General features: G+C 35.8%; 4 protein-coding genes across 4 annotated transcripts; all 4 read right to left on the bottom strand.

Moving 5' to 3' along the window:
* Nucleotides 1-2,851: 2,851 nt before the first annotated feature.
* LOC145607468 (disease resistance protein RGA2-like) lies at nt 2,852-6,031 on the bottom strand. Its single transcript, XM_081663109.1, has one exon. It carries the CDS (start codon nt 6,029-6,031, stop codon nt 2,852-2,854), a length of 3,180 nt encoding a protein of 1,059 aa, XP_081519235.1.
* A 4,801-nt stretch (nt 6,032-10,832) lies between these two features.
* On the bottom strand, nt 10,833-14,006 carry LOC145607469 (disease resistance protein RGA2-like). Its single transcript, XM_081663110.1, has one exon. It carries the CDS (start codon nt 14,004-14,006, stop codon nt 10,833-10,835), a length of 3,174 nt encoding a protein of 1,057 aa, XP_081519236.1.
* Nucleotides 14,007-18,500: 4,494 nt separating this feature from the next.
* Nucleotides 18,501-20,771, bottom strand: LOC145607470 (putative disease resistance protein RGA3). Its single transcript, XM_081663111.1, has one exon. It carries the CDS (start codon nt 20,769-20,771, stop codon nt 18,501-18,503), a length of 2,271 nt encoding a protein of 756 aa, XP_081519237.1.
* Nucleotides 20,772-21,569: 798 nt separating this feature from the next.
* LOC145607471 (disease resistance protein RGA2-like) lies at nt 21,570-25,333 on the bottom strand. The gene is made up of 3 exons (XM_081663112.1): nt 22,386-25,333; nt 22,093-22,169; nt 21,570-21,625 (listed from the first exon to the last, which is right to left on the bottom strand). Exons 1-3 carry the CDS (start codon nt 25,331-25,333, stop codon nt 21,570-21,572), a joined length of 3,081 nt encoding a protein of 1,026 aa, XP_081519238.1.
* Nucleotides 25,334-26,060: the final 727 nt, after the last annotated feature.

Here is a 26,060-nt window from a genome sequence, read left to right on the forward strand (position 1 = left end):
CTGTATAGATTGTGAGGCAATTCTCCTGCACCACATGTTTTTTTTTATCCCTGGGGTATTCGTTAGCTTTTGCCATAAATACTGCCGTCCAAATTTATCGCTACCGCCATCATTTTAAGAAAACAGACGATTTTGCCCTTATTAACTTTTTTTTTTCCATTTCATTTTCTAACATTAGCCCATCAACCAAAACCGTGTCAACCACCACCTTCTACACCGGACAGCTACAACGACAACGAAAGTCGACGAGAAATGGATGGTGATCGGGTGGCTCGACGGAAAAAGAATCGGGGGTCAATTGCAGCTCCACGGTAACCGGATTTGGGCTCCGGTCACCACGGTCAACCGGAGGTCAAATCCGGTTACCACGGTCAACAAGAGGTCTGGACGATAACCGGAGGCCAAAACCGGTTACCAGAGTCCAATTCAAAAATTGGTCAGTTTTCTTCAAAAAAAAAAAAAAAAATTAAATAAATAAATATAGTGGTTGGTAACCGGAGATGAAAATCGGTTGCCCACCATGGTAACTGGACCAGTTGCAGTCAACCGGATTAGGTCACCGGTTACCGGTGCTGGAGTAATGGACTCCAATGATCCTTAAGCTTGTAAGGATCATTGGAGTCCATTATTTTAGTATAACAAGGGTTCTTCTGTTAGAGTATAGTGATTACTTGTTTAACAAGCGATTACACGAAAAAGCGTTAATAGTATATAAGTATATAAAACAATTTGGTATGAATTTTATCATCAAATATATATATATATATATGTATATGTATATATATATATATGTATATATATATATATGTATATGTATATATATGTATATATATGTATATGTATATATATGTATATATATGTATATATATATATATATATATATGTATATATATATATATATACATATATATACATATATATATATGTATATATATGTATATATATATATATACATAGGGGAGGGATCCGGTGAGAATAGCTTCATATGTGAGAATTCATAGTTATATGAGAACTGATTTAAAATTTAGAACATGTGAGTAAAAATTTAGAACATGTGAATAAAAATTTAGAACATGCAAGTTAAAATTTAGAACATGTGACTCAAATTAAAATTTTGAACATATGAGTAATAATTTAGAACATTTGTGTGAGTACTAAGTTTAGAACATCTGATTTAAGAATTAGAACAAGTGATTAAGTATTTATAAAATTTGCTTTATGAAATTTTAAACATACTAGTAAAATTTAGAACATCTAATTTAAGATTATGAACATGTGAATAAAAATTTAGAACATCTGATTTAAGATTATAAACATGTGAATAAAAATCTAGAACAAACTAATATAGAATATAGAAAGTGTGAGTAAAGTATTTAGAACATACGAGTAAAAAAATAGAACATATGCTTTGAAATCTAGAACATATAATTAAAATTCTTTAAACACACGTTTTAAAATTTAGAATATATAAATAAAAGTTTGGAACAAGTTATTTCAAATTTATGACATCAAACTTAACTAATTTATGGTTTAGAACATGTGAGCACTAAATTAGAAAATTTGATTTAATTTAGAACACCTAGGAAAAAGTTTAGAACATCAGATTTAAAATTAAGAACATATGAGTAAAAATTTAGAACATAAAGAGTGTTCTCACATAAGAAAAATTCTCATGAGAGCCTTCCCCTATATACATATATATATATACATATATATATATATATATATATATATATACATATATATATATATATATATATATATATATATATATATATATATATATATATATATATATATATTTTTTTTTTTTGGCAGGGGTTACCTGTTATCATCAAATAAATGTTTTAAAAATTTGTACTTCATTAATTATTTAATTATATGGTGATTAAAGGGTCAAAATTAAATATTACAATAAGTCTGTAATGAAACATGTATGAATAGTTTTCAAAAAAAAAAAAAAAAAAAAAAACATGTATGAATAAATTTTAGCCTCAAGTCTTTAGGAGGATACCAAAGTGGTCACTCTTATTTTCGTAATAGGTTATATAGAAATAGGAGGAGAAGCTCATTTGAGTCATTGGATATAAGGGAGAAATTGATTGCTTGGGCTTGTTTGGCATCATTTTTGGTTTTCGGTTTTTTTTTTTTTTAAAACTAAAAACCAAAAAAAGGAAACAAGAAAAAGGAGTTTCCACTTTTTTGTTGTCAGTTTTCAATATTATTAAGATTTTAATATGTTTAAATAATTTTTTTATTAATAATATATCATATACTTTTTTAGAAAAAAAAAAAAACCAAAAACAGAAAACCACAGCAATGCCAAACGAACCCTAAATATTTTTATTTTTTGAACGGGATTGCTTAATATAATAAACGCCAAAAATAAATACTCTATAAGACCCGTTATTTACTTATTTATTTATTTTGTTAAATGTATTCGTAATTGTACAAAAGCCAAAAGGCTAAAACACTAATCATACTCTTCTTTTCCTAGAACATTGCTTCAAATAACTAAAAATGGGCTCCTTCTATACTATTAATGGTAAATTTGTCCCACTTGCAACCTAACTCAGCTTGGTCTTTCAATCACTCTTTTTTTTCATGCATACTTGTGTGTTGTGTCCATCTATGTGTACAAATTACACTGGTTTGTTAAAAATGTAAATTAAGATTTGGAGTATGAAAAAAACATTACAATTACTTTCTATATATGATAATTATCTTACATGGTAACAAGAATTCCTAATTAGAAAAACACGAGGGAGTAAGGGGGTTGGGGTAGAAAAGAAAATTAGAAAATAATTGAAAGCTGAGTTGGGAAGCTAGTACAAATGTACAATGAAAACTATTATCTTATGTCTAGATTAGGAATATGTTGAATGTAGGGCCAGTATTCTCCATTTGGACTCTGGCACCTCTCCCTAAGTATGGGGCATATAATAATGCAAAGTGTCTTCAAGTTTGGGAGGTTTGCTATTTGCTGTGGCAATGATTCTAATCTTGGTAAATCATACAAATAAAGTGTATTTAGGGAGGTGAGGCTGTCAATCCATTCTGGTATTTCCTTAAGCTTTCTACAATCCCTTATTGTTATGCATTCCAGGGTGGATAATAATCGAAAGCTTTCTGAAAGAATCTCAATCTTGTTCACCTGCCATAGAATTAGAGACTGCAAGTTGGGAAAGAATAAATACTTATTTTGGAGGGTAGGCGCTTCTTGTTGCTGATGAGGTTGCTCACCATTGTCATCAAATTCAATACGAAGACATTTAAGAGAAGTGAAGACCCCCTGCCTTGAAATTGTAATCGCCAATTCCACATTGTCCACCAGTAGACATTCTAATTTAGGATGTTGATGCTGCTGCTGTTGAACTTGGAGATCCCCTCTTGAATATTGCTCATTACTTGATTGCATCCTCCACCATCCCTTCAATTTTGGCATTCTAAATATTTTGACTGAACGAAGGCTGGGAAATAAGGAAGCTGGGGGCAACTCGTCCACGATGCTGTTAGCATTTCCGCTGCTAGTGCCGGTGTTGTCCTCCATATACTCCACTTCATCTAAGTTATCAAGATGTAGAGTTATTAGACAAGGGAGCCTTCCTAAGGAGCACAAGTTCTTACATGCTTTAAAATCCGCAAATACAAGTGAATCCAAATTAGGAAGGTGAGCCTCCAATTGATGATCCACCATCCAACCTGGTAACCTCTCCCCTCCATACCCAATTATTTTAAGTTCTTTTAGATAACAAGAAGGCTGGAGACATTCTAACACCCTCTCATCCTCTTTTGTGCCATTCTTGAATCTTATAATCAGACATCGGAGGTTCTCTTTCATCTTTAAATTTACAGCACTAATCTCAGATGTCATTATATACTTCGACTCCCTACTTAACTCAATATGCAATTCTCCTCTTAGATTGTTCAGCCGATTCAAATCTGATAATTTGCCCATAATTTTACCCTCTGATTCAATCTGTTCACCCACTGTAAACACATCCAAACTTGTAAGATTTGTCAAATTCCCCAATCCTATGGGCATATGCCTTAGCTTATTGCTCCCACATAACAAAAGGTGTCTCAGATTCACCAACTTGCTCATATCCCTGGGCAACTTCTCAAGGAAATCACAGAATCTTAAGTAGAGTGATTGTAAATTCACTAGTCGTGTGATTGAATTAGGCAGTTGCACTATATCAGTTTCAGACAAATTTAGGTACCGTAGGCAGATTAATTCACCTATGGATGCTGGCAATTTCTCTATCACCACCCCACGTAGGTCTAATACTTTTAAACATTCAGATGGTGATATTAATTTATCAATAATTATGGACAAATTCCTCACCTTTCGGCGATAACAACGGCGTATGATGAATGATTGTAGGTGTTTGATTTTGGGTAATGAAGAAGGCATTTGCCTATTTGAGCTCTCCATCATGAAAGACAGATGACGAACCCTTTTGTCAATTTCATATGTGTTTGAATCTGCCATCTTGTACTTGAACCCAGCTATTGAGAGAACTAGCTCATACATTACATCGTGCATATATATTTCATTTGATCTAACCAACCATATATCAGCCAAATAGCAGAAAAACCCACATTTATTTAAATTGGTTATATATTCTTGCCCTGCTTCCTCCAAGGGTTGATTACAATACCGTGGCTTAACATATCCCAAAGCAATCCAATAATGGATCAGTACATCAACTTGGAATATATCTGCCTTTGGGAACAAGATGCAGTAAGTAACACACAGCTTCAATCTTGCATCCAATTGGTCGTAGCTAAATTTAAGCGTATGCATAATGTCACGCCCATAGGAAGCAAAATTAGCAAGCTGATCATCTCTAAAAGCACGCCATTCCTGAACAGTAGGTTTCCCTGCTAAGAGACCTCCTATACTTCGAATAACAAGGGGCACTTTTGGACACATTTTAGCGATCTCCTTCCCAACTGCTTCTACACCTGGCTCATGCCAATGTGTAAAAGCAATCTTTTGAAAGAGAAGCCAAGAGTCATCATCTATTAAACCCCCAAGCATGTAAGGGTTGACGGTGCCCATCATTCCGGCAACTTTTTTATCACGTGTAGTGATAAGAACCCGACTTCCACCAGCTGAATGCGCTGATAACAGGTCTCTCAGATCAACCCATTTCTGCCTCAAATTAACATGATCCCAAATGTTATCGAGAACAAGCAGAAATTTCTTGCCACCAATTGCTCGTCGAAAGTGATGATACAATTGATCCATGTTGCACAGATTGTGAGGCAATTCCCCTGCACCACATGCTGTTATCATCTCCACCAGCACCTTTTTAACATCAAAATCCTGAGTTACTGAAACCCAGAATTGAACATCAAAACCGCACCTCATCCTCTCATCATTATACACATACCAAGCCAATGTCGTTTTCCCTATTCCACCGATCCCAACAATGGTGGCAACAGAGAGGGTCTCTGAAGCCACCACCATGGACTCCTCAGATAGCGTGCTTACAATCTGATCCCTGTCTTTGTCCCTTCCAACAACAAAATTGGTAAGAACATGAGAAGACTCGGCTCTTTGTATGGTTCTTGCCTGAGTTGGCAAGCTGCTAATGCGACCAATCATAGCATGGTCTATTGCAATGGAATTCAATTTCTTCTTAATATCCTCAACTTTTCGAGCATCTTTAAATCGTGCAACAAGCTGATTTGATGCAGAAAAAAAGGACCGTAACTCTTTTGTGAAGTTACCTCCACTCATGAGTTGTTTCTGCAATTCTCTAGAAGCTCTTACATCCAACAGGTCAAGTAACCTGTCAAGCTGACAACTAAGCTTCTCCAAAGTGTCTTGTTCAGTATGACTGTATTGCTCCGACATTGAATCTGCATCAAGGAGTGCAGCTTCAATGAGAGTCCTTGTATACTCAAGCTTTTTCAGCTCGGACTCGAGGTCCATTACATAATTGATTGCTCCATAACCTTTGTTAATCAATTTTTTCACAGCAAGATCAACTATTGCAGTCTGTACTGCTTCAGCCATCTTACTTTATTTATATTGTCTTAAAAAGGGTGAATTTGTGTGTGTTAATGGAGTGGAAGAAAAGAGAAAAGGGATTAATTAAGGAGTAATATAATTTGTGGTTTGTGAATGGAAATTTGAAGGGCTGGTTTAGGGATTATATACGAATATAAAGCAAAAGTAGTTTTTTTTTTTTAATAGTATCTTTTAGCAAAAGTAGAGTTACACTTGATGTAATATGCTTCCTCAAACTTGCTAGGCAACTTACAAATCACAACTGCTTTCCTCTTAATACAGAGTTAGTTAGTGCTCTAATATTCCAAATTAACTGACGAGTGCATTGAATGACAGGAGACAGGTACCTACTCCCATAGTCCCATGAATCCTTTCTTGAATTATTGCCTCCACTTTGTAAATATTACTCTTTATTATTAGGGACTTACGGAGTATTAAGGCAAAGTCAGGATTGATTTTTTTATTTTTTTTTTTATTATTTATTATTATTTTTTTTTATTTTTTTTAAGGATTGCTCATCCATATCCACTTAAATATATATATATATATATATTAATATTATTTTATTTATTTATGTATTTTTTTTTATTATTATGTGGACTTGACTTGTTGACTTTGTAAGTCATGGTTTTTCCAATACTTTTGCAAATAAAATTTAAGAAGTTTCCTACGGAGTATTCTAGCCTAAGATAAAAGAATGATTATGCAGTTTCCTCATTGAGGTGATCTAAGGAAGGAGATTTCTGAAGCAACTCTTCCTTAGAAGTTATATTATTATAAGTTAAAACTTTTTAATTTCATGGTTTCATCCTGTACTTTGTCAAGTTAGTTGCATTAAGAACACAATCACTTGAATATTTATTCTAACACTTGACCGAATTGAGTGCCTAAGGCCCTAAACTATATGTTTCTAAGAGGTGTATGTGCTTTCTCTACGTCGTGTGGATGAGTCATCAGTAAAAAATGAGCAAGAATACGAGATTCCTGCTTTACTACTCTAATACCAGGACAGTAAACATTTTCTTTCTCAATTACAACGCGTAAACGTATCAGTTTATAAGTTTCACTCTCACTCATCCTTTTCTTAAATTTAAAATAATACATGATTACGGCAGATCCCATGTGTCCATTCTTCAAATATTACCACCACTCCTAAAAGTTAAAAGAAGTTTCCTACGAGTACATTCTAATCTAAAATAATTAATGATAATACCTTTTCCTTGAATTGTTATATGAGGTGATCCAATGAAGGAAATTTCTGATGCAGCTTCTACTGAGAAGTTACATTATCAAATTAAAACTTTACATTATAGTCATATTATATCCACTTTATTGGTGGACGAGTGAGTCATCAATAATAACTAATAAATGAGCTGATATATTATTTGATTTGATGCCAGAAAAGTTTTTTGGAGTATAAAGAAAGAATATGGAGCAAAGAACTATATATATACTTTCTCCGTTTCTTTTTACTTGCAACACAGCCTTGTGGCACGTGTTTTGAGGTCGTGTTTATCAGTTTATGTAATGTAAACGGATAAATTATTCATTATAATTTTTACAAACGATACTTAATCCTATTCCAATCTTCGTGTAAAAATTATATTGATAAAATTAGTCGTCACATTATGATTTCAACGGCCTTTTCCTTCACCCAGTACAATTACAAACCTACCCTCACATTTTATACCAGACTTGGGGTGACATTATCATTTTGAATCATAAGATTTATACTTTTTCCCAGTTTTCTTCAAAAATCTCAAGTAAATCTCAAGACACATAAGACTTGAGATTGGGACCCACTTCACCTACTTCACTTTTATTTTTATTATCCTCCCCCCCCCCCCCTTTTTTTTTTATTTTTTTTACACTTTTCTACTTATAATATGTCAAATATTTAAGCTTTAGGGCTAAAGTGATAAATTTGTGTAAGTCTTAGTGAGTCTTAACAAGAATTTGATGATTTCATCATTTTCAATGGGGGCCATAAAAAATGATGTCACATCCAAGGGCCTGATCTCTTACGTTGAAATTCAGTTCAGTTCAGCTCAGCTGAGTTCAGTTCAGCTCTATTCAGTTCAGTTCAGCTCCTAATTTCCTTCTCTTATAAAATATTCATTTCAGTTCAGTTCAGTTAGCTGACACTACTAGAAATGATCCATTTACCGATGGCCAAAATCCATCGGTAAAATTGTAAAAAACCATCGGTATCTCATTTACCGATGGCTGCCATCGGTAAAAAACCATCGAATTATACTACATCGGGAAAATCAAAAATACCGATGGAAAAACCATCGGTAAACTTAATACCAATGGTTACCAACTGTCGGAGCTTTTTTAAATCCCGATGGCAAAAGCCATCGGTGTTTTGTTCCCGATGGTCAAAGCCATCGGTATATTTGGATCACCGATGGCTTTTGGCAATCGGTAATTTTTTAAAAAAAAATAAAAAAAAATTAAAACCCCTGCCCACTCCCTGCCTACCCACCCCCCTACGTACGACCCTGCCTACCCACCCCCTGCCTATGGCCCTGCCTACCCCCACCCAACACCGCCGCCGTAAGCCACTAAGCACTGCCAACCACCACCACAACCCTGTTCCACCTACCACCACCACCGTAAACCACTCAACACCACCAACCACCACCCGAAACACCCTAAAAATAAACAAAAATCACACATATAAATCCACAAACGAAATTAACTTACAAAATTAAACAAAAAATCCACATACCTTTCAAATTTCTTCTTTTTTGGGTTTAAATGGTTAAACTCGACCATGAAAATTCCAGATCTGGAATTTTCATGGTCGAGTTTAACCAAAAAACCCGTAACCTCGTGACGGTGATTGTTGAACCCAAAAAAATGTGCAGAGAAGGGAGGAGGAAAGACATAGAAGAGAAGGAGAAGAGGAAAAGGTGAAGATAGTAGAGAGAAGAAGAGGAGAGAGGAGTGAGAAGAAAGAATGAGAGGATAGATCTAGAGGAGATAGAAGAGGAGAGAGAATAAAGAATGAAGAAGAGGAGAGGCGTGAATTATGGAGGAAGAAAGAGAAAGTGAAAGATAAAGAAAAAAATAGGGTTTCCTCCCTCTTTTTTTTTTTTTTTTTTTTTTTTTTTTTTTAAATATTTTAAGAAAATACCGATGGCTAAAAGCCATCGGTAAAATACCGATAGGTCAAAGCCATCGGTATATTTATTTTACTGATGGCTTTTAACCATCGGTAAAAAACATTAATTTTCTTTTAAAAAATTAGATTTTACCGATGGATGAAAACCATCGGAAATAATTTACCGATGGTAAGGCCATCGGTATTTTTTTAAAATACCGATGGCTTGATAAAACCATCGGTAAATTATATTTTTACCGATGGATTTTAGTGGCCATCGGTATTTTCCATCGGTAAACGCGCGTATTCTTGTGTGTGAGTTCAGTTCAGTTCAGTTCAATTCAGCTGAGTTAGCCCCCAAGCCTTAAGATTTGGGGCTAAACTTGCTCTCAATATTAACGAATACACCCCTGAATATGTTTATTTAGAAGAAAAACTTGAATTTTCTCACATTCAATCACATGAATATGATTTGAAATTAATGTAAGCAAAATATTGGATACTTCCTTTTTTTTTTTTTTTTTTTTTTGACTTAGAAAAATCAAACCTATCAATTTGCTAATCTCAACATTACAGTGTAGTTTATACAATTGTACTTTTTATTTATTTATTTATTATTAGTATTATTTTAATGTTGTTGTACTAGTGTACTACCCATAATATCTTTATAACTAAAGCTTTGTTGATAGCTTACAGTTACTCCCGCATTTAACAACTGCGGAGTATTACAAGTTTACAACGGCTAATAGCCACCGCTTTACAATTCTACATGTTATAGCCACCTAAAAATAATCAATGAAACATGTATGAATAAATTATAGCCTTACCGTTCAAAAAAAAAAAAAAAAAAAAAAAGTTGTCACTTGTAATAGGTTATATATAGGAGATGCACATTTGAGTCATTGGGTGGGTGTTTATACTCCCTTAATTTTAAATATTTGCTCTACTTTTCATTTTCGGTCTTTTTTTAAATACTTATTTCATTTCCTTATTTGGAAAGCCTTTATAATATTTTATTAATTTCTATCACCTAATGAACCCAACATAAATCATATTTTATTAATTTCATATTCTCACTCCGATCCAATTCTCTCCACTAATTTACATTTTACAATTTATTATCTTCCACCAACTTTACTACCTCTATATTTTATTGCCTTTTCCAATTTCACCTAAAACACTACAAGTTGAGAAATGGAATAATGATTTAAAAATGGATAGAGTATAATAAATGTCATCGATAAGACGATAAAAACTCCGTATAAAACCCTGTTATTTTATGTATATATAATTGTACAAGAGCCTAAAGTCTAGAATATTAATTATACTGTCTCTATACCTAAAAGATTCCTTCAAATAGTAATTAAAAATGGGTTCCCTTCTATAATGTTATTGGTAAATTTTTCCCACTTAGCTTGGAAGTTGCAACCTCACTTGATCTTTCAATCTCTCTTTTATACTTGTGTCCATCTATGTGTACAAATTGCACTTGTTTATTACAAAAGTGAAATTGAGATCTGAAGTATGAGAAAAATGGCAAATACTTTCTATTTTTGATAATTACTTCGTATTTTATATGGTTACAAGAATTCCTAATTAAAAAAGCCACAAAAGGAGGTTGGGGATAAAAAGTAAATTAAAAAAAATACACAAAAAATATATGAAAGCTAGAGTTGGGAAACTGGTACAATGAAAGCTTTACACGAATAAGTTAGGAATATGTTGAATGTAGGGCCAGTATTCTCCATTTGGACTCTGGCACCTCTCCCTAAGTATGGGGCATTTTGTGATTAAGAGTGTCTTTAAGTTTGGGAGGTTTGCTATTTGTTGCGGCAGTGATTCCAATCTTGGACAATTTATAAGACCAAGTGTATTTAGGGAGGTGAGGCTGTCAATCCATTCTGGTATTGCCTTAAGCTTTTCACAATTACTTATACTTATGCGTTCCAGGGAGGATAATAATCGAAGGCTTTCTGAAATAATCTCAACCTTGTTCACCCGAAATAGCTCTAGAGACTGCAAGTTGGGAAAGAATAAGTAATTATTTTGGAGGGTAGGCGCTTCTTGTTGCTGATGAGGTTGCTCACCAATGTCATCAAATTCAATACGAAGACATTTAAGAGAAGTGAAGACCCCCTGCCTTAAAATTGTAATCGCCAATTCCACATTGTCCACGATTAGACATTCTAATTTAGGATGTTGATGCTGCTGCTGTTGAACTTGGAGATCCCCTCTTGAATATTGCTCATTACTTGATTGCATCCTCCACCATCCCTTCAATTTTGGCATTTCTTTTAGTATGAAATCATCAAGGCTGGGAAATAAGGAAGCTGGGGGCAACTCGTCCACGATGCTGTTAGCATTTCCGCTACTAGTGCTGGTGTTGTCCTCCATATACTCCACTTCAGCTAATCCTCCAAGACATAGATATTTCAGATAAGGGAGCCTTCCTAAGGAGCACAAGTTCTTACATGCTTTAAAATCCGCAAATACAAGTGAATCCAAATTAGGAAGGTGAGCCTCCAATTGATGATCCACCATCCAACCTGGTAACCTCTCCCCTCCATACCCAAATATTTTAAGTTGTTTTAGATTACAAGAAGGCTGGAGACATTCTAACACCCTCTCATCCTCTTTTGTGCCATTCTTGAAATGTATATATAGACATAGGAGGTTCTCTTTCATCTTCAAATTTACAGCACTAACCTCAGATGACATTATATACTTTGACTCCCTACGTACCTCAATACGCAATCTTCCACTTAGATTGTTCAGCTGATTTAAATCTGATAATTTGCCCATAATATTACCCTCTGATTCAGTCTCTTCACCCACTATAAACACATCCAAACTTGTAAGATTTGTCAAATTCCCCAATCCCATGGGCATATGCCTCAGCTTCTCACTCCCCAATAACAAAAGGTGTCTCAGATTCACCAACTTGCTCATATCCCTGGGCAACTTCTCAAGGAAATGACAGGATCTTAAGTAGAGTGATTGTAAATTCACTAGTCGTGTGATTGAATTAGGCAATTGCACTATATCAGTTCTAGACAAATTTAGGTACCGTAGGCAGATTAATTCACCTATGGATGCTGGCAATTTCTCTATCACCAACCCATGTAGGTCTAATACTTTTAAACATTCAGATATTGATATTAATTTATCAATAATTATGGAAAAATTCTTCACCTTTTGGCGATAACAACGGCCTATGATGAATGATTGTAGGTGTTTGATTTTGGGTACTGAAGAAGGCATTTGCATATTTGAGCTCCATATCATTTTCCAGAAAGACAGATGACGAACCCTTTTATCAATTTCATATGTGTTTGAATCTGCCACCTTGTACTTGAGCCCAGCTATTGAGAGAACTAGCTCATACATTACATCGTGCATATATATTTCATTTGGCCTGACCCACATAGTGGGCAAATAGCAGAAAAACCCACAATTATTCAAGTTGGTTATGTATTCTAGCCCTGCTTCCTCCAAGGTTTGATTACAATACCGTGGCTTAACATATCCCAAAGCAATCCAATAATGGATTAGTTCATCCACTACAAAATCCTGTCCCTTTGGGAACAAGATGCAGTAAGTAACACAAAGCTTCAATCTAGCATCCAATTGGTCGTAACTAAATTTAAGCGTATGCATAATGTCACGCCCATAGGAAGCAAAATTAGCAAGCTGATCATCTCTAAAAGCACGCCATTCTTGAACAGTAGGTTTCCCTGCTAATAGGCCTCCTATACTTCGAATAACGAGTGGCACGTTTGGACACATAAGTGCAATCTCTTTCCCAATTGCTTCCATACCTGGCTCCTGCCAATGTGTAAAAGCAATCTTTTGAAACAGAAGCCAAGAGTCATCATCTATTAAACCCCCAAGCATGTAAGGGTTGACGGTGCCCATCATTCCGGCAACTTTTTTATCACGTGTAGTGATAAGAACCCGACTCCCACCAGCTGAATGCGCTGATAACAGGTCTCTCAGATCAACCCATTTCTGCCTCAAACTAACATGATCCCAAATGTTATCGAGAACAAGCAGAAATTTCTTCCCACCAATTGCTCGTTGAAAGTGCTGATACAAATGCTCCATGTTGAACAGATCGTGAGGCAATTCCCCTGCACCACATGCTGTTATAATCTCCAGCAGCACCTTTTTAATATCAAAGTCCTGAGTTACTGAAACCCAGAATTTAACATCAAAACAGCGCTTCATCCTCTCATCATTATAGACATACCAAGCCAATGTCGTTTTCCCTATTCCACCAATACCGACAATGGAGGCAACAGAGAGGGTTCTTGAGGCTATGGAGTCCTCAGACAATATGCTTACAATCTGATCTCTGTCTTTGTCCCTTCCAACAACAAAACTGGTAAGAACATGAGAAGACTCGGCTCGTTGAATGGTTCTTGCCTGAGTTGGCAAGCTGCAAATGCGACCAAGCATAGCATGGTCTATTGCAATGGAATTCAGTTTCTTCTTAATATCATCAACTTTGCGAGCATCTTTAAATCGTGCAACAAGCTGATTTGATGCAGAAAAAAAGGACCGTAACTCTTTTGTGAAGTAACCTCCACTCATGAGTTGTTTCTGCAATTCTCTAGAAGCTCTTACATCCAACAGGTCAAGTAACCTGTCAAGCTGACAACTAAGCTTCTCCAAAGTGTCTTGTTCAGTATGACTGTATTGCTCTGACATTGAATCTGCATCAAGGAGTGCAGCTTCAATGAGAGTCCTTGTATTCTCAAGCTTTTTCAGCTCGGACTCGAGGTCCATTACATAATTGATTGCTCCATAACCTTTGTTAACCAATTTCTTCACAGCAAGATCAGCTACTGCAGTCGTTATAGGTTCTGCCATTTTTTTTTTTTTTTTTTGAGGGGTGGATTATTGGAGAAGTTTAAAGGAAACAAAAATTAAGTTACGATAATGTTTGGTTCAATTCACTTAAAGGCAAGGGAAAGGAAATAAGAAAGTGGAGTGATTAGAAGTTGTGGTTTGTGAATGAAAGCTTCAAGGACTTGCTGAAGGATTATTAAATGGAGTTTGTAAGATGCTTCGTCGAAATTTCTAACTACACAAATAACTGGCTTAGATAGAATTATAGGCACTAGGCAGGTAACTTCAATAATTTACTCATTGGGCATAAATTATTGGGGACATTGGTACGTTTGGAATTAATGGAAATTGGAAACATGAAAGTGATCTTTCATGTACCAGTACCACACTAGTACACTACCACCCCTCTCTTTCCTAGCAATTTTGAATCTGTGATTTGAAATTTCACATGGAATTAAATGTCTAGTACTGAAAAAGTGAAAACAACATTATTGTACTGAATCACAATTTTTATGAAAGAGATAAATAACCCTCTTTAACTTTAACTTTTGAGCAATTTCTAAGACATTTCCGCATGCTAGCTAATAGCTATGTCACCCTTTATAATTATTGGGAAATTTCTCATAATGACATTTTTGTGAATAAATCAACAACTTTTTCATTATTGTGGGTTACCATAAGAAATTGGGGCATCCTCATATTTATTGCCAATTTCTGGAAAAGTCTGTGTCGTGTTTTGTGCTCCATTTTGGCGTTCCATATATTAGACCATTCAACATATTAGACCATTCAACGAAGAAAAAAGTATTCAAGAATAAAAAATAAAAATAAAAATAAATTGCGTTGTTTGGTTCCTTACAAAAAAAAAGTGGTAGAAAAAAGAAAATATAAGTGGAAGAGAGTGAAAATTGATGGAAGAAGGTGAGGAAATGGAAGTAATAAACAGGAAAATGTAACAATTTTTTTGAAAGAAAAATAAAATTATCTTGAAAAACAATAATTAACACCCAAGACAAACCACCAAATACTCTTTAAGATTATATTTGTACTCAGTAAGTAGTACCAGTATTGAAGGTAATAGCTTAAGTTGTCCTGCAACAACCTTGAAACTGATTAATTGATCATGCCACTTGTTCATGAGTCAGTGATGCTTTAACATTGTACTCGTAAATACTTTTGTTATTATGTTTACGAGTGATGCTTACCGTTTTAATTCACTCCCTTCATTTTTGTTGTTTAAATTTATTCAATTGTTGAATAGATATAACCCGTGTTATTTGAAAGTTACATAGAAACCTGCAGTAATCTCAACTTAGCTGACTTGAAGTCTTCTACATTGGAAATGTTTATGAGAATTATCCTGTTTCGAGTCGTTTTACTCCGGTATTTAAGTGGACCACAAAGTCTTCGTCAAGAATCAAGATGTGGTAAACCATTGCATTATGATCATCTTGAAAAGACTAGAAACCGAGTTTTTTTTTTTTTTTTTTGTAGGTCCAAGTGAAAACATAACCAAAGCTATGAGAGCTTTATGACCAAAGATTTAAAGTTAAAGATGACTAATATCTGAACACTTGTCATCTTTACACTTAATTTTTTTTTTTTTTTTTTTTTTTTTACTATAAATTATACGACTTAACTCCAATTTATGCCTGTAATATGGTGCTTGAGAATACACCCTTCTGCATATTCTATGTTTGTATCAGTCTAAAATTCTAGTCATTACCCTGAGTTATGAACAATATGGTAAACACGATCTTTCTAAATCAAGTTAGTTTTAGTATTCAAGGGAGGAGAAGTATCTCTGTGACGCCAATCCACACACACATGTACAAGTGTACAACTAACCAATCCACATACACTTTCTTCCCCACAACAAACCAATCCAATGTTTAATGTCAAGGTCCTTCATTATCCCCTAGCCCTTTGGCATATAAGTGAATTTGACATCATAAGTTTGTCAATCACTTTATGCATTTCAAAACATTCAATGCTGCTAAACTCATCTTCCTTAAATTAGCTATCTGGAGGAAGCCTTGTCTAACCAAGCAAAGCACATATTCTTTCCCAACATCCTCTGAGCTTTGACTTTGTAACTTAGAAGTTCCTAACTTCCCAATATGAGGCCTGTGTTGTTTTAAAGATGACAAACCCTTTTTTGATTTCATCTGTGTTTAAATGTGTAACCATGTATCTAAAACTAGCTAGAGACAGAACATCTCATACATAACATCATGCAATCATGCATTTTTATTGTTGGTGAATAACTGAAACCATCAAATCATTTCAAATATACCATCCCTGAAAAAATCCACAATTAATCAAGTAGATTTTAAACAGGGAGTATGAAAAAAAAAAAAAAAAACACGTAATACAAACACGTAGGGAAGCATTGGAGTAAGGGGCCGCCAGTAAAAAAAGGAAATTAAAAAAAAAAAAAAAAAAAAATTGGAAGCTGAGTTGGGAAAGTAGCACAATGATTATTTATGAGTTTCTCACTTCTATGATATGAATAGTTGAGGAATAAGCTGAATGTAGCACCAGTATTCTCCATTTGGACTCTGACATCTCTCCCAAAGTATGGGGCATCTGTGAATTTGAAGTGTCTTCAAGTTTGGGAGATTTGCTATTTGATGCGGCAGTGAATCCAATCTTGGGCAACCTGACAAAGAAAGTAGTTCTAGGGAGGTGAGGGTGTCAATCCATTCCGGTATTTCCTTTAGCTTTCTACAATTGCTTATATCAAGTATTTCCAGTGAAGATAATCCTCCAAAACATTCTGGAAGTACCTCAAACTCGTGCAAACAATTTAGATACAATTCCTGCAAGCTGGGAAGGAAGAAATTCTTATTTTGGAGGGCAAGCACTTCTTGTTGCTGACTCGGCTGCTCAACATAGCCGCCAATATAGAGAACTTTAAGAGATGTGAAACCCCCTAAGTGCTGCCTTGTAACTGTAACTGCCAATTCCACGTTCTCCACTTTTAGAGAAAATAATTTGGGGAATGGAGGCTTCCAGTTAACAAGATATTGATGCTGTGCATGCTGTTGTTGAACTTGGAGATACCCTCTTGAATCTTGCTCATTATTCGATAGTATCCTCCACCATCCCTTCAATTTTGGCATACCGTAAACTATGAGCCTTTCAAGGCTGGGAAATAGGGAAGTTGGGGGCAACTCGTCCACGATACTGGTAGCACTTTCAAGACTAGTGGTGTTGTCATCCATATACTCCACTTCATTTAGATTTTGAAGATGTAGAATTTTCAGACGAGGGAGCCTTCCTAAGGAGCACAGGTATCTGCATGCTTTACAATCTATAAAATATAATTCAACCAGATTAGGAAGGTTTCTCTCTAATGGATAATCCACCATCCAACTAGGTAACCTCTCCCCACCATACCCAATTATTTCGAGGACCTTCTGATTACAAGGGGGCTGCAGACATTCTAACACCCTCTCATCCTCTTTTGTGCCATTCTTGAATCTTATAATCAGACATCGTGATAGAGTTATGAGAAAGAGAATGTTGGAAAGTTTAATTATATTGATGTAATTCCATGAGTATATATAGTACATGAGTAAGCAATATAATACGACTAGATACATTAGAGTACTTGTCTAGGTACATTAACTAAGAATAAGGGATATCTTTGACCATCAACCTAAAGAGTAAATTAAGGAATAAATCAAGGGATCATTATCCTTTATACGCCCCCGCAAGATGGACGTCCAGAATGAGAGGCCGATCTTGATTATAATTCGCAAATCTTGTTAGGAAGTGAAGTGTAGGTGATGTGAGAAGGGTTGCATCGCATTGTGATTCTCCGGAAGGGTTTGGAGAGAGGGGAGTATTAGATAATTTTTTTTTTTTTTTTTTTTTTTTTTTTTTTTTTTTTTTTTTTTTTTTGCTAGCATGTGCTTGCAATATATGGGAGATTGGGAGAAGAATAAAAAAAATATAGGGTTTCCTTCACAACTATTGAAGGCGCGATAGAAAAAAATATGATGGTGTTGATGGTGGTTTAGAACGGAAAGAATGTTATGTTTCTCCATAATGATTTTGGAGAAAGAATTTCATGTTTGGCAACACTTGGTAGGTAAACTACGGGATGCCGAAAAGGGATTGTTTCTCCGGAAGGGGTTTGGAGAAAAAAAAAATATTGATAATTGACATCTCTTGGTATACAAAATACGGGGTGTCAAAAGAGTTGAGCGAAGTGTGATTTTGGTTTGAAGCTTTTCGGGAAGGGAGTTTGATATGGGCACCATCATTTGTCGGCGTCGACAAAGGGTTTTGATAGTGTAACCATGATAGTAGCGGAAGCAAGAAAAGATGGATCAAAAGCTCATGATACCATGATAGAGTTATGAGAAAGAGAATGTTGGAAAGCTTAATTATATTGATGTAATTCCATGAGTATATATAGTACATGAGTAAGCAATATAATACGACTAGATACATTAGAGTACTTGTCTAGGTACATTAACTAAGAATAAGGGATATCTTTGACCATCAACCTAAAGAGTAAATTAAGGAATAAATCAAGGGATCATTATCCTTTACACATCGGAGGTTCTCTTTCATCTTCAAGTTTACTGCACTAATCTCTGATGACATTATATACTTTGACTCCCTGCATATCTTGATAAGCATATCTCCTCTTAGATGGTTCAGCTGATTTAGATCTGCCAATCTGCCCATATTACTAACCTCTAATCCAGTCCGTTCACCCACTACAAATACATCCAAAGTTCTAAGATTTGTCAAACTTCCCAATCCTAATGGCATATGCCTTAACTTCTCACTCTCTATCAACTTAAGGTGTCTCAAATTCACCAACATGCTCATGTCCCTAGGCAACTCCTCAAGGTTATCACAATTACTCAAGTAGAGTGACTGTAAATTCACTAGGCGCGTGATTGAATCAGGGAGTTTCACTATTTCAGTTGTTGACAAATTAAGAAACCGCAAGCAGATTAATTCACCTATGGATCCTGGCAATTTCTTTATCCCCATCCCATGTAGGTCCAATACCTTTAAACATTTGAATGTTGATCTTAATATATCACATATGGACACATTCCCCACCTTAAGCACTTCAGTAGTAGACATAGAAAGACCTCTGATGAATGATTGTAGGTGTTCGATTTTGGTTATTGAGCAAGGCATTTCCCAATATGAGCTCTCCATCACTTTCCAGAAAGACAGATGACGAACCCTTTTGTCGATTTCATATGTGTTTGAATCTACCACCTTATATTTGAACCCAGCTAGTGAGAGGACAAGCTCGTACATTACATCGTGCATTTGTACTCCTGTTAATGAGCTTTTGTAATCTAAATAACGACAACAGAAAAATCCACACTGATTCAAGTTGATTACATATTCTTGCCCTGCTTCCTCCAAGCTTTGATTACTATATTGTGGCTTAACATATCCCAAAGCAATCCAATGACGTATCAAATCATCAAATGCAATGTGCTCTGCCTTTGGGAACAAGGTGCAATAAGTAATACAAAGCTTCAATCTTGCATCCAATTGGTCAAAGCTAAATTTCAACGTATGTATAACGTCACGTCCATAGGAAGCGAAATTAGCAAGCTGATCTTCTCTAAAGGCATGCCATTCATGAACCGTACGTTTCCCTGCTAAGAGGCCTCCTATACTTCGTATAACAAGGGGCACTTTTGGACACCTTTTAGCGATCTCCCTCCCAATTGCTTCCACACCTGGCTCCTGCCATTGTGTAAAAGCAATCTTTTGAAAGAGAAGCCAAGTATCATCTTGTGTTAAATCATGAAGCATGTAAGAATCATTGGAGTCCATTACTCCAGCCACTTTTTGATCGCGTGTGGTAATGAGAACCTTACTCCCTTTAGCCCCAATTTCTAGCAGCTTACTCAACTCGAACCACTGGTTTCTTAAATCGGGTTGACCCCAAATGTTGTCGAGAACAAGCAGGAATTTCTTCCCCCCGATTGCATGACGGAAAAGATTATAGAGCTGAGCCATGTCACATAGATTGTGAGGCCATTCCCCTGCACCACATGCTATTATCATCTCCAGCAGCACCTTTTTAATATCAAAATCCTGAGTTGCTGAAACCCAGAATTTAACATCAAAACATCGGTTCATCCTCTCATCATTATAAACATACCAAGCCAATGTCGTTTTCCCCATCCCACCGATCCCAACAATGGTGGAAACAGAGAGGGTCTCTGAAGCCACGGAGTCCTCAGACAGCTTACTTACAATCTGGTCCCTGTCTGTGTCTCTCCCAACAACCAAATTAGTAAGAACATGATGAGATGACTCAGCTCTTTGAATGCTCCTTGCCTGCTGTGCTGGCAAGCTGCAAATGCGACCTATCATAGCATGGTCTATTGCAATGGAATTCAGTCTCTTTGTAATATCCTTAACTTTCCGAGCATCTTTAAATCGTGCAACAAGCTGATTTGATGCAGAGAAGAAGGACAGTAACTCTTTTGTGAAGTTACTACCACTCATGACTTGTTTCTGTAATACTCTAGAAGCTCTTACATCTAACAAGTCATGCAACCTATCAAGCTGACAACTGAGCTTCTCCAGCGTGTCTTGTTGAGTATGGCTACACTGCTCCGATGACGCTGCATCAAGGAGTGCAGCTTCAATGAGAGTTCTTGTATTCTGAAGCCTTTTCAACTCGGACTCGAGGTCCATTACACAATTGATTTCCCCATAACCTTTGTTAACCATTCTTTTCACGGCAAGATCAACTATTGCAGTCTGTACTGCTTCAGCCATTTTAAATTATTTGTATTGTGTTGCCTAAGAAGTGTGATTTTGTTGGTGTGTTAAGGGAGTGGAAGAAAAGAGAAAAGGGAGTAAGAACAGAAGTAATAATATGATTTGTGGGTTTGTGAATGGAAATTTGAAAGGCTGGTTGAGGGATCATATACAAAATTTAAGATACTTCCTCGAATTAAATAGGCAACATGCAGATTGCAACATACAAATGCTTTCTTGGTAATTAATTCTAACATAGTGCTCTAAAATTAGCTGATTCCCACTCTAACTCGTCAACTTTTTTTTTCTTTCTTTTCTTCTTATTTATTATTATCATATGAAGTATAAAGTATGACAAGGGCACTAAATAATACGAGTAGTACATTAAAATGAAATAAAGCAGGAAACAAATACCTACTCAGCTACTCTCATGAGTCCTTTTTTGAAATGTTGCTTCCACTTTTTTAAAGTTACCCGTTTAATTATCAAAGAAAAATGAAATTTTCATTTAAAATATTTTTCTGTTATATTATTTTTTTTTTTGTTTTTGGCAAAGAGAAAATGAGAATTGATCTTCCGTATTCAATTCACTTTTTAAAAGTTATTATTCGTTTTATTATCAAGGATTCCCGATCCACTTTTTAATATTCTTTTTTTTTTTTTTTAATTATTATGTGGACGACTTGAGTTGTTGGCTTTATAAGATCGTATCATCTATAACTTAAAAAATTACTCATAATATTCGATAAAAATAATTTCAGTTTAGTAAAAATAATATCAATTCAATAAAAATAAGGTAAAGAGAACTGTGCTAAGTCATGAATTTCCAAATATACTTTTGCTGTTTTGCATATAGAACTTTAACAAGTTTCCTACATTTATTTCAACCTAAAATTATAATGATTATACAGTTTCATCATTGTATGAGGTGATCCAAGAAAGAAAATTTCTGGTATAGCTTCTCCTGAGGAGTATGGAGTTTCATAATCTTAACTTTTTTATTGCATCCTGTTTATCAAGTATGCTGTATGCTGCATAAAGAACTCACGCAATCACTTGAAAACGTCCGAACGCTTGACCAAACTTAGAGTGCCTTATATGAATCTAAGAGGTCTATGTGCTTTCTCCCTGACGTTCAGACGATGATCAGTAAAAATGCTCAAGAATCTGCAATTTCTGCCGTAAGAGTTTAATTAAAATAATATAGAGCAAAGAACTAGTACATATGGAGTAATAAACAACCAGAAAAATACTGCAGTAGTAATGAATTCTAATCAATAACTGATAGTTTTTTCTTGTGAAAAGTAATACGAGTATGAAATTTAACAGTGAAAGTTACCATGTCTAAAATTTGTTGTAAATATCCTCATTCGAAAGCTGGCTTTTAGCTGATCATCCATCAATCCATCATCCAGCCTGGTAAGTAAGTGTAAGGATTTTGTATTATAGTGAAACATTTTACAACTGAAATTTCCCAATACAAAGGGAAAGAATTACACGCTAGGCCAAACAAGCCTGTAACCATAAATCTATCTATTTACCATACAAAACTTCATACCCACATCTTATTGTGAATCTGTTTCAGATGAGATTTTGCTTTATTTAATTTAATATTAGCCTATATTAACAAACATATTTATATTCGGGATATGTTCGATTTTGGAGCAATCTTCACCTGTAGGCTTCTGGCACCTCTCCCTAAGCTTCTTGGAGCAGTTTTTTAGTGTAAGCCCCTTCAAACTGGAAAAGTTGGCAATACATTCTGGTATGGCCTTAAGGTCTTCACATTTGGCTATTGTGAGCGTCTCCAAGGAGGACATGCCTCTATCCCTTGTCATTGAAATTAACAACTCCATCGTGGGGGCGTCCATATGCTTCAATCTGGGGAATGCTTGCTTCTTTTCAAGGAGATTATACTGGACGGGCTGTCCTGTATCTTCTCCACCATTAGAGAAAATCTTCCGCCAACCCCTCAACCTCGGCATGCTAATAAGCATGAGTGTTTCAAGTGACGGGAATAAGGGAGCAACATCCATGACATCGTCGCTATTGATAATGCTGCCACTGCGAGTATCCTCCTCTATGTATTCCACATTATCTAAAAAGCAGAGGTTCAAAATTCGGAGATTTGGAAGTCTCCCAAATGAGCAAAGACGTCTGCATCCTTTAAAATGGTATATTGTTATGTAAGCAAGATTTGGTAGCCAAAAATGGAGTCGATCCAACATCCAGCTTGGTAATTTCTCCCCTGCATATCCATTTATTCTCAGATTTCTTAAATTTGGATTTGGTTGAAGGCCTTCTATTATCATCTCGTCATCTTTTGTGCTGCCTTGGTTGAATTCTAACCTCAGGCTTTTAAGCTTATCCATACTCTTCAAGTTTGCTGCCTTTGCTTCGGATATTGCATCTTTTGGCCTCCCAAACACATGAATTCTTAATCCTCCTGTTAGACTGTTGAGGCGACTTAGCTCTGCTAAACCGCCAGCAGCATAGGCCTTTGATCCTCTTTGTGGATTGTGCTCCCTAAGTATGAACATGTCTAATGTTCGAAGATTTGTCAAGTTTCCCAACCCTTTAGGCATACGTCTCAACTCGTTACACCCCAGGAGAGTGAGGTGTCTCAGATCTGCCAGCTTAGTTACGCCCTTGGGCAACTCCTGAAGTTCTTTACAGCACAACAAGTTAAGCGACAACAGATTCACTAGTTGTGTGATTGAATTTGGGAGTTTAACTATAGAGTTGTACGACATATCTAGATACTGTAAGCACCGCAGCTCACCCAGAGATCTCGGCACATCCTTTATCCCCAGCCCATGTAGATCTAATATCCTCAAGCGCGGGAATCTCAATATTAAGCCATGGAAGATGGACAAATTCTTCAATGTCAACTTACAATGGGAAGGCACTGCTAGAAGGAAGGACTGTAAATGCTGAATCTTGAGCAGCGAGGAAGGGACTTCCCAACATGCTTCTGACAGTGTACCAAATGATACATGACAAGCTCTTTGGTCAAATTCATTTGTGTTTGAATCTGCCATCTTATACTCGAATCCAACAATCGAATGCACAAGATCATGCATCACATCATGCATCGTCAAGAGTACCTGGGAATCAAACTCATAAGCCCGCATTATTTTTAAAAAGTTGTGGTTTACCAAGATAAGCACGTATTCTTCAGCTGCTTCCTCCAAACTTTGGCTTCTATATTGTGGCTTGACGTAACCCAAAGAGATCCAAAGACGAACCAGTACATCTTTATCATACTCATACCCCTTTGGAAACAAGGAGCAATATGCAATGCATAACTTCAGCCTCTTTTCAAGCTTATCATAGCTAAGTCTGAGCGTCTGAATGATGTCACGCCCATAAGAGGAGAAATTGGCAAGTTGATCATCTTTAAAGGCCTTCCATTCCTGAAGTGTACATTTCTCTGCTAAGAGACTTCCTATACTCTGTATAACAAGAGGCACATTAGGACACATCTTTGAAATCTCGTAACCAATAGCCTTCACACCTGGCTCTTGCATCTGTGTAAAAGCGATCTGTTGAAACAGAAGCCAAGAGTCGTGTTCTGTTAGATCCCCGAGCATGTAAGGGCCAGAGGAATCCATTATACCAGCTGTTGTTGTACAACGCGTGGTAATGAGAACCTTACTTCCCTTGGCCCCAACAGATAGCAAATTTCTCAGCTTTAGCCATTTTGATCTCAAGTCATGTTGAGCCCATATGTTATCCAGAACAAGCAGAAACTTTTTTCTGCCTATTGCTAGAAGGAAGTGGTCATAGAACTGATAATCCATCTCACAGTCGAGAGGGATTCCATCCATATTAGAGGCTACTCTTAGTATCTTATCTAGCACCTTTTTGACGTCCAAATCTTGAGTTACGGAAACCCAAAACTGAACATCAAAACAGCTTTTAACCTCTTCATCATGGTACACATACTGAGCTAATGTAGTTTTCCCCACTCCCCCAATCCCAACAATGGAAGAGACAGAAGGGGTCGGCGTCTCCAACAAGGACTCAAAAAGCATGGTTTTAATGTTGTTCCGATCTCCATCTCTCCCGATAACTACATCAGTGATGACACGAAACCGAGAAGTTTCTGTGCTCAATAATGCCTGCGTTTCATTCATAGATGGCATGCTAATTATGCCACCAAACTGCGCATGGCATTTTGCAATAAACTCAAATTTCTTTATAATAGCCTTAAACTGATGAGCATTTTTTAAGGTTGAAAAAAGCTGGTTTGAATCAGAAAAGAATAAACGTACAGCTTTTACAAACTTGTTTCCATTCATGACCTCTCTCTGCTTGTCTCTAGCCGCGATTTCAACCAAGAAATCATCCGATTCAGCTAGTGCACAGCTGATCTTGTCGAGCACATCTCGTTGAGCATTGCTGCATGACTCCAAGGAATCAGCATCAAGAAGTGTAGCTTCAACGGTGGTCTTAAACTCTTGGAGCATTTTAATGTGGAAATTTAGGTTCCTACTAGACATTATTCCACTGCATGCTCTGGCACCCAGCTTTTCGACAATAATTGAAACAACTTCGGCCACTATGGCCTCTGCCATTTCTCTGTTTTTTATTTTATTTTTTTTAAGCGCGTAACAAAAATGGTGTTTGTACCTTAGCTTGTGGTTTTGATTTATTAAGATTCAAGGACTTTTTTTTTTTTTTGAAAGAAGGATAGATTAAGGACTTAATTAAATGAGATTACATTACATTTACATTTAAACACCTAGTTATGTACCGTATGTGTTACTCTAAACGTTATGAATACTTCATATTCTAGAAACCCTTAGCTTACTAATTTACATTGTTCAATACTTCAGTATGTTAAATTCTTCGTTCATTGTTCAACATTGAAAGTAACATTATTGACTCAACTTTGTTCTAACTTAACTGAATTGAATTCTTCTATTGTAAAAATTTTTTGTTCAATGGTCATTTTATTGGACGAAGTTTCGGAGAAGTAGCATCTATTTGGACATTTGAGTCATTCTACTTTGTAAAGTAGACTAGTAAGTCTTCGTCAAGATGTGATATGCCATAATCATCTAGAGCTTCATAAATCATAATAAAATTTTATTGCCAATCAACTGGTTCATGTGCGTTTTTATAGTCTAACAATATGTACGAAGTATCACTGTATCAATTAAATAATTATTTTTTTTATCCCGGTGCTGTAATCTTTTCTTGAGCTCTAACGATAAAAAACATCATGTAATTGTAAAATATACTACTGTAGTACTATATGTTTTTGGCGGTGTGGTCGGCCACCATAGGACCCAATTACTG

Source organism: Chenopodium album, chromosome 23 (assembly GCF_948465745.1).
Source record: "Chenopodium album chromosome 23, dcCheAlbu1.1, whole genome shotgun sequence".
Taxonomy (NCBI): domain Eukaryota; kingdom Viridiplantae; phylum Streptophyta; class Magnoliopsida; order Caryophyllales; family Amaranthaceae; genus Chenopodium; species Chenopodium album.